Genomic DNA, 9,780 nt, shown 5'->3' with positions numbered 1-9,780 from the left:
CAGCACCAGAAGAAACCACCAGCCGAGCACGAAAAAAGGGCAAAGATCGAGAACCATACAATGTGGTGCACGCGCTTACCGCGTGCACCACATTGTAGGGGTGTGCGAATAGTGATTTGTGAGACCAAATCGAATACGAATCGAATAATGCACGCAGAGAATCGGATGGGCTCGAATAACGAATAGTTATTGAATAATGAATAGCCGTTAACACAAATATAGTAAAACGATGTTCACATCCCAGTACTCTTCAAGTTTGGACGTTTCTGTCATTGCATAGAAGCGCTGTTTATTGAAAGTACAAATGGAGCATTAGGAGAGAACAAGTAATTTCTTCGCATACACAAGGCTCTTCAGAGTGTGCTACTTATTACTGTACAACCTGTAAAGAATGGCTACCTAAATAGCGTAGCCTGCGCCACAACGTAAGTTCTCATGTTGTATGTCTATGCTACGCCCGCGTGAGTGACAATTCACGGTACATTTGCTCAAACCTCATGTTTAATTGGGCGCAGTTGACGTTTCGAAATATTCGAAAAGTATTCGAAAAAAATAGTCGCATTTACAAATAGTGACTATTCAATTAGAAGACCGAATCGCATCGGACACTATTCAATTCCATATTCGGAAGTTTAGAATATTCGCACACCCCTACCTCGTTGGGGTGGTAACGGTATAGCGTTACAGCATAAGCGCTACGAATGTTTCACGTTCGCTTTGGAACGTTTTAGCTCAATATTCCCGCCCAATTTTACATCTCATACCAGCGTCATCTGCCAACGGCTTGCACGAGTTAAGAATAATGAGTTGACTACCTTTCATTTTGAGACACCGAAGTTAGAGTGTTCTGTAAATGGTAGGCAAACAAAAAAAGAAGTAGAGAAAAGGCAGATTGGTTGCTTCATACGGAGCTGGGCTCGAATTCACAAATGGATTGGATTGGAGTGAACTTTATGCCTGCAGTTGGGCGCTCGCGCGCCCCGACGAGGGCCTACGTCATCTACGAAGTTACTCGGCGTGGGTCTCCGCTCGCTGTTGCCGGCTCGCTGGGTCCCTGCCTTTCGAGTGCCTCGAAGACCTGCTGGACGGCCCAGAGCTGTTCGTCTCGGTCGTAGCTCTTCGCGGCTGCCTCGAGCCGCGGTGGGAGCGTTCTTGATTTTACAAAGAGCTGTTACGCTAGAATTGTTCGTAAGGAATAATTTTATCCAATCCTGATGCAGGACATATCATTAGGGAAGGCCGCTGGCCAACAGGAAAGATCCCTCACTAAAGAAAATCTTTGTGAATTCGGCCCCTGTTCTTTGGTGTAGGCCACTTGGACATAGTCTACCAGAACGACATATCCTTTGTACAAAGACAGGCGCGAGCGAATCATCCTTGAAACGTTAAAGCTACCATATCCATCTGTTACGACTCGAATTCTGCAAGCATCACTGAGTGCAAGCATCGGTATTTATCCCAGCTTGGGCGTTCAAGACTGCGCTCTCTCACTTTGCCATTTGCACAGTATGCAACAAGGTTGACGGCGCGGAGAACTTCACCGGTGCTTCAGTGCATGAAGAGGGCATGCTCGCACACTCATCTTTTTTTTTTGTTCTGGGCAGCGGTGCTCAGCCGGGTGAAAGTGCCGGAACTCTCAGGCTAACACTTCCAGCACCCTAGCACCCTCTTAGTGAAGTCTGCACGTTGCTTGTGCGGGGGATCAATGCCAGCCAAAGGAGGCGCTACCCAACGCCAAGACCGGCAGCGAAGGGTTATTGTAAAGCGCGCAAGCGGGCAAGCTAATGCGCAACCAGATATCCACATCCAGATATTGTATTTCTATGGTTTTGTTTGTTTTGTCAATCATATTTTTATTGTATGTACCATATGTCGCCCTCCCTGCTTGGACCACGTGTCATAAATAAATAAAATAAGCACTTGGCGGGCCCTTCTAGGGGAAGTTCACTTAAGATTCGGAAGATATGCAAAATTGCGACATGTTTGGAACTTTCACTCTTAGTCTTCAGATCAGATTCCTTGTAAAATGTTTTACTCTATCGCTTGCATATTCAATATATTTTATGAATACTTAACCCCTTGTAATCGCTATCACTGTCTGGTCTCTCGCCATATCCACTAAACCTTCAGTCCTCCCTCGCCAACGTCGCGGGGATCAACTGCCACCTTTAGTTTCCCGCTTTATTAGCATCTGTCCTTAACCTCCCTGCCTTTCATTTATCATTTTATCTCTCTTAGCATATATGATATAACTTCCAAACTCACAGCGCGACTGTGCACCGCCACCCGTTGCCCCTGCCTATCAATTAAGCAACAGAGCCCTCGAGCTAGGGATCGCTCATCGTCTCAACATCACAATCTTCGAGAGCGCTCACCCACTGAACGTGCCGCATCGCCGCAAGCGGACGTTTGCGCGACCAAGCGATAGGCCTTGCCCGTCGATGCTTTTTTTTCTCGCTGCATCGTTCCTTCATCCGTTTCCTCCTCCTCTCTCTCCCCCAGGGAGGAGGCCAGCGAGCGAGCAACAAGTGCCTCGCCCCGGAGCGCACGTGCTTTCCTCCTTTCGGAGCCGGCAGCGGCCGTCCAACCACCACCGGCGCCTCCGCGCGCGCTTATTGAGGCGGGGGAGAGAATGAAAACAACGCGAGGTCAACCAACCAAAGGACTCAACAAAAATACAGCTCAGAAAAGAAACGCTGAAAAGTGATCCAGAGCAGTCCCGCTGGTGGCAGGTCATAATCGTTATATAAAGGACGAAGAAGAGGATGGAGGCGGCAACGAAGCCACTCGGGGCCGGACCTTCAATAGGCGACTCCACGGCAGCGAGGAGAAGCAAGAGCGGGCTTGTCGGAGAAAAAAAGCGGGAGTAGGTCGGCGAGCGCAAAACAGCTAAAACAGTCGTGTCTTGGTACATCGAAGGAAGTGACGTAGACCGCATGAGAGGGTAAGAAAGAGGGGCTCTGTAGGTCTTCTGAAGCCTCGGTCGTGGCCGCTGCCGGCGCGTAGTAGATTTCTCTCCCCCGCTTCTCCCCCAACATCGCGTCCAATGAATCCTGCGTCGCTCGGCCTATCCCCACATGCTCGCTCTCTCGCCCTCTCCACTGAGGACTCTCCGGCAAGCGGCGGGCGGCGGCTGCGGAGTTGTTGGCACTTGTGCAAAAACAGACGCGAGCTTGCACCGCATGACGCCAAGATAGAGGAGCGCTGGCGTGCGTGCAGTAAAACAAAAGCCTCGTTAACCCCGCCTCCCTCGTCGCACCACTACTGGAGAGTGGAAAAGGCACAAAGAGAAAATAGGTAGCGAATCAGCGGTCTTCATGTCACAAGAGGGCACCGGAGTCGGCGTCAGAGGGGGCAAACCGAGTTCCCGCGAAGGCGCTTCGCTTCTGCCATCAGGCCATCGTGCGTCGTCGAGCGAGGGCATGCTGGAGGCCGGCGACATGGATAAGGAGGATCACACGGGATACCGCACCGAAGGTGAGCGGTCGGCGGCGTCGCCTGACTGCCGAATATTCTTTCTCGAGCTATTTGCCGACTCTCTCTTTCTATTACCGCCAGTGCCCAGCTTGTCAGGGCCCACGCGTCTGGCAAGGAAACCCCTCGCGACCTCATCTGCGGTGACTATTCATAGACGACGCCGTCGACGACAGCTATGACGACGCTCTGCCGACGTAGAGCTTGGAAGCTGTCCCATGGCATTTATATATATATATATATATATAACAGCTATACGCCCTCGGTTGGCCCCAGTGTGTTCCTGCTTCCCGCAGAAAGATGAAGGAAAAGCAATAAAAGCGTACGTTTTGCACTTGTCAGGGGTGAGGCGTTCGGGTGCATGCACTTGTGCTGCCGTCTGCTCCTTGCACTTGTTGCACCGTTATTGAGCGTCTGTGCAGTCTGGATCGCATCGCGCTGCGTCATATTGGGCGACCACCAGCGCGCCTGTGCCCTTTCATGTGACCACTGCACCGTCGTGCAATAAAAAAACGTACGTTGCCACTTGTAATTTATTTTCACAGAGAGACATACTGCAACAAGCATCGTGCTGGTGGAACATGTTAGCGACGATAACGGCCAATTTTCGCGCGACAGATGCGAAAGCGGCAAATGTGTGGCTACCCGGTTTCCCTTCCCACATGCTGCTCTTTCGCCATAGAGCACGAAACACGCTGTTGTGTCGACGCGGTAGATACGAACGGCACACGCCGGCACGCGCGATTTCGCCGTTTTTAAGGAAGCCTCCTAGCGCCGAAATCTAGCGTGCCGGCGACGAAGGAACCCGTTGAACTAGCCAGGGCCCACTGTGTTGGTGCAGGGTAAACTGAAAGAGGAGAGAAACACACGAATGTTATATATATATATATATATATATATATATATATATATATATATAAAGAACTTGAGTGGTGCTACAAGGTAAACAGAACAAGTATTTAATGTCGACAGTTTCGATCGGTGGATATATATATATATATATATATACGCAAGTCGGCAGTCATCTGCGATTCAAGGCCGGCCTTGCAATGTGTGCAGTGGAACTCACGATCATGGAACTCACGATCAGCTCACGTGCGAAATCGTGGAATTTGTCCATCACTTGAGAGAAAAAGGCCATGATATCTCTTTTCAGTGGATACCAGGTCATTGCGGTATCATAGGAAATGATGACGCCGATAAGGCAGCTCGGACGTCAAACCAAGAAGACCGCTGCGTGCCCATTCCTCTCTCAAGGACCGACGCCGCGAGACAACTTCGCATTCTAGCACGCACGATCTCCTTAGCAGAGTGGAATACCGCACATACAAGACTGCACAAGACTGCACAGACTAAACCCGTCACTTCAACTCAGACCTCCAGCCGGTCTGCACCGACGTGACGCGTCTCTTCTGTGTCGGTTGTGGCTTGGAGTTGCCTTCACAAATGCTTACTCAGCACTAATTTGAATGGCTGATAGTCCTGCATGTGATGTTTGCGGATGCGAGGAGAACATTGACCACTTATTGTGCCATTGTCCTCAATTTCAAGCACAAAGACAATCTTTGTCCAACACATTGAGGAAATTAGATAATCGTCCTCTGAGTGAGCAGACAGTACTGGAGCACCGTCCGCACCGATCATCGGCTCAGAAGGCAGTGAAGGCACTTTTGTGCTTTCTCAGAACTTCCGGTTTGTGCGAGCGGCTTTAACTCAAGTACTGTGCGCACATGTATCTACACCTTCTCTCTCCCTTATTTCTCTTCCCTTCTCCCTGCCCCAAGCGTAGGGTAGCAAACCAGACCCTTGACTGGTTAACATCCCTGCCTTCCTATATTCCTCCATCTCTCTCTTCTTATGATATATATATATATATATATCGCACTGAGGACCCACCTCCGCTGGCTACGTGCGTGCTGTCGGGCGGGTGGCCTATGCGTGGGACCTCACGTGCGGGCGAGGCGCGGCGTCGCGCGATTGTCGTCTGCTAGAACTTGTTTACACGGCCATCCGCCCCACTGAAACTTGCGACGAAGGCGCGCTCTGCTCGCCAAACATCATCATTCTCCACACCCTCTCTCTGAATCATACTTTCTACCCTTGCTCGTCTTTCACGGTTTCTCCCATGTGCGCAGCGCACTTGTACGTATGTACATACATACCGCTCGCTGTCAGTTCGCTTCTTCGTCTCCGTCTTCTTGGTCTTGCGGTTGCCCTTTCTTCTCGCCGCTTGTCCGTACTTGTGTGCATGTCGCCTTGCAGACGACGTTCCGACGCTGCCGCGGGTGACGCTGCAGTGATCAATGCGTCTTTTTCTCGCAACGCTTTGTCTCCCTTCGTATCGCCTTGCTTCTCTTCTGCTTCCTTTTAGCTTTCCTCTAACGTGTATCGAGGATGAAGAATTCGCCTGCGGCAGCCCAAACGTTTTCCTTGAGCGAGTGAGCACGGGCATTAGAGACCAGCATCCGTTACATGTACCCGTTACAAGACATATATCTGTTAACGAGCGTCTGCCCACGTCGAAAGCGTGGCTTGGAAGAAGTGCGGGAACGTAAATTGTGCGTCAGTCCTGCTTGGAGTGCTGTAATTTTCAGTTGCAGGGTATGTAAAGCTGTATGATGGGGGGGGGGGGGGGGGGCGTAGTCACATGTCACGAGAGGCGGTGTATAGTCTTGCGGGAACGCAGCCGCATGCTTATGCACGGAAGGCACATAGAAGAGCGCGCGCGGTGCCTTGGACCGAGTAACGTTGGTGGGATTCTTTGCGTTCTTAGCACCGCAGTGTGTCACTAGCCTACTTATACGGAAGATTAATCCGTGCCGAATACATGAGCTGCAGTTCAGCGTGCATCTCAAGAGAATTGTGAACGCTATATTAAAAAAAAGCAACGCCTCATTGTTAAACGCTGTGCATCTTCCTCTAACTTCTCCCAAGCGCATTAGTAACATAGCATAGGAATTAATGAATGAATAAAACTTTATTTGAAACGGCTTTTCGTCCGTGCCGTCCGAGGTCTGGACACTTCAGGCGGCGCAGCATCATTTCGGTGAAACAGAAATATGCTCGTTCTTTTTTTTTATATTTTTTTTTGTGGGAGTGTCAGAAATCATGGACAAGAATGTTCGGGAATTTCTTTTCGAGTGACATGTGTGTTTCTTGAGTTCTTTCGCAATGTATAAGACTAAGTTAGCGAAGGTAGCAGTTATGGGGACTTTATAACTTTCGCCTCTTTAAACTATCAGATCAGCGAAATGTTTGCCATTCAGCAATTTCCCTAGTAGTAGCGTTAACCAGTTGGTGGGAGCTCTCGGCCTTGTCGCTGCTTCGATGTCTCTCTATGTGATCGAACAATGAAATGAAACAAATTATCATGAAACGATTACGCCACCTTTCGGAATTGACCCGTTGTACCGCCTGCGGTAGCGTCTCATTAAGGATTATTTGCTACGCGTTGCTGGATGAGCACACCCAATAAAAGACACATTTCTACACGGTGATAAATGTAGTAAAATTATTCGGGCGAATTTTTTGCCGTCATTGAATATTGTACATCTAAAGCAAATGCACGAAGTTATACATCGTCTAATAGAAAAAAATATATGAAACACATTAGCCTCTCAATCGCCAGCAATGCACGCACGGATTCAATGCACGCAGTTGAATCGTCTCATACATGGAGCGTGTATCATGGCTCACTCGCAATAGACAAGACTTGGACTGGGATAATGTGGCAAACATGTTCCCATGCTATTGCTTTCCGCGCTTAATGGGTTGTACGAGCGCCACTCTGCCCACGTTATCACCGGTTTCGGCCGGCCGTGAGCGGTGAATGATAACAAAGTAATAGAATCGAGCGAAATGAATCGCTACATTATACCGGCCCTGTATCTACTAAATTATGCAGGGGCGCTATAACGTAAAGCTATTTCGAACTTTTCTATTCCAATTCTGCAATCAGCCCTCCGCGATTGGTCAAAAACTTTTTTGGGCCACCCCCACTTCGCCTGTCTGTCACGCGACGTCACGAAAACCGCGATAGCACTCCATCTGTTATGACGTGTACACACTGATTATGCATTATTTGACCGAACAAAAGAAAAGTAGTTATTTCTGGATCGACGCCTTTTCCCCATTAGCCCTCGGCTATTGTTCAAGAGTTTTGGGCTGCACCCGATTCACCTGCTTGTCACGCGACGCTACAAAATCGCGAAAGCTCACCGCGTCAAAGTGACGCGTACGCATTAAAGATGCATTAATATGCCGAACAAAACTGAAATTTTCTCTGAATAGCTGCTGGCTGCCCCGTTCTGAAAGGAATAAAAGATGACTGCCACCGATGGCTCAGGCACTGGCTACTCGCACATGCCGGAGGGCATGGGTTTATTTGCGTATAACAAAACCTTTTGCGTGGCCGTGTAACGTTTTCGAGCACTTTCGGCACGTTGACGACCTCGCTCTGCCAACACTTCTTTTCTGAGGATCCGTTTTAGCGGCATTCTTAACCTTCCGTTGCATGCCGCCGCAATTCTCGACCAGCTACCTCAAGTTAAGTAAGGGAAAGCGCACCAAATAGCAGACGCCGGCACACCCTCTTCATCCGGTTATCGATTTTCAGCGCACTCGCTCGGCCCTATCGAATCCCTCTCCACTTGAGTGTGCTCCTCACCTCTTGTCAACCAATTAGATAAGACAAGCCGCTCACTGTAGGCCGTGTTATTCGTTTTTAAAGCAAACAAAAATGACCGCCTGCAAACGAGGAGAGCATTTGGTTGGTCTGTTCATACAACCCTGCGGGTCACCGGCTGATGCTTGCGTCGGCGGTTACGCGAATCTGACGTCAGGAGATGGGAATAAAAACATATTGGAATAGTTTTACGCTATAGTGCCCCAGCACTTGTATAATGTAACGGTTCTACACCAATTCTTCTTCCTTCTCGCGCTTCGTCAGTGATCTGACCGACGCTTCGCTCATATACGTTACCACCAGAGTCGGCCGGTTTTGATAAGACAGGAATCGGCGATGGGTGATAAGACAGGAATAGAATCGAGCTAAAGGAATCGCTTCATTACACGAGTCCAGGATTCGCAGTTCTTGTCAAATGTTGTCACACTGAACGCCCAGCGCTGTCACTCCTTAACTAACGCTAGTTGAGTTGCGTTGTCTGTGCAAGAAATCGCGTTTTTATTTCCAGATTGCTGTCAGACTTTATACATCTTAATTTTATGTTTATTTGAGGCAAACAAAGCAGATAGAAACCAATTAAAAATATAATTGCGCTACTAGGCCGTTATAATGATTCCTTTCGATCTGTTGTGTTCCTTTCTTATCACCCACTGCTCTGGACTGGCAGATCCTGGCGATAACGCAGGCGCAGCTCCCACTATAGGTTCTTCTTTCTTGGTGTTTTCGTTCGTTCTCGGCTTTTCCAAAGCCGCTGCACTGTTCCCTGCTTCGGTATTCCAGGACTAAAGATGCTGGATGTCAATAATTTGAACTGAAATTATTTATGCTCCGATCGGGCACTTGACGAGATCGGTCCGTTGTTTCTGAAGTCAGACCACACTGCCAGCTCAGCCGCGCACATTCTCACCCCCAAGCCGCGGGACCACGTGTCCAGGCTGCGTAACCCACACCGGCGGCGGCCGCTGCTCGAACCACCTGAGCCGCCCGCGCCGCCTCGGCCGTACCAAAACACTCCCCAAAGACTCCCTTCTCCAGATGCCGGTATAGAGGTGCGTTGCGCGATTTATGGCGCTCGCCAGAATCAGTGCGCGAGAACCCCTGCCGCTCCCTTTTTCGCCGAACAGCGTCCGGCCACCGCCTTCCCTATGCAGGCGTTCTCAGGAAGTGGCTAGGGTGCGAGCCAACAGCACAACATTGCAAGACAACAGATACACAAACACAGAAAGAACCCAAGAGAAGACTAGCAAAAGCCCTCCAGCCCAAAAAAAAAATAAAAAATAAAAAAAAATGGCATACATGAGTTAACCAAGGCGAACATTCACAACGACCTTACAACTACTGACTAAGTCCTTATACTAAAGTTTCTTTCCCCCTTGTAGCACTGAATGCTCAAGCTTGCGTGGCCAGCTCACTTGGTATGGAAATTTATCTTCAGCTGCAGTCGATGTCGTCGTTTCTCTTGTTCCATCAGAAATGGATACGACAGACATTTGTACTTGTCAATTAGACTTATGTACATAGTATATACAAAGGCAGCTACTTACCTTGGGTCTGACGTAATAACTCGGCAGAACAGATAGTGCAATGCACTGCTCGTGCATCCGGAACGCTTTTGAGGGGCC

The 9,780-nt window shown here is 49.2% G+C and overlaps 1 protein-coding gene across 2 annotated transcripts in view; it reads left to right on the top strand.

Moving 5' to 3' along the window:
- The first annotated feature begins 3,101 nt into the window (after positions 1–3,101).
- The window catches only part of LOC126546981 (stomatin-like), an 89,139-nt gene continuing 82,460 nt past the window's right edge, over positions 3,102–9,780 (top strand). For both annotated transcript variants that reach the window (XM_050194746.3, XM_050194747.3), the window contains exon 1: positions 3,102–3,477. In XM_050194746.3, the coding sequence (XP_050050703.1) occupies positions 3,318–3,477 (160 nt within the window). In that variant the 5' untranslated portion in view covers positions 3,102–3,317. The remainder of the gene's footprint in view (positions 3,478–9,780) is intronic.

This window comes from Dermacentor andersoni, chromosome 1, assembly GCF_023375885.2.
Source record: "Dermacentor andersoni chromosome 1, qqDerAnde1_hic_scaffold, whole genome shotgun sequence".
NCBI classification, from domain to species: domain Eukaryota; kingdom Metazoa; phylum Arthropoda; class Arachnida; order Ixodida; family Ixodidae; genus Dermacentor; species Dermacentor andersoni.
Note: the sequence above shows the minus strand (reverse complement) of the source record. Positions and strands in the feature narration are given on the sequence as shown.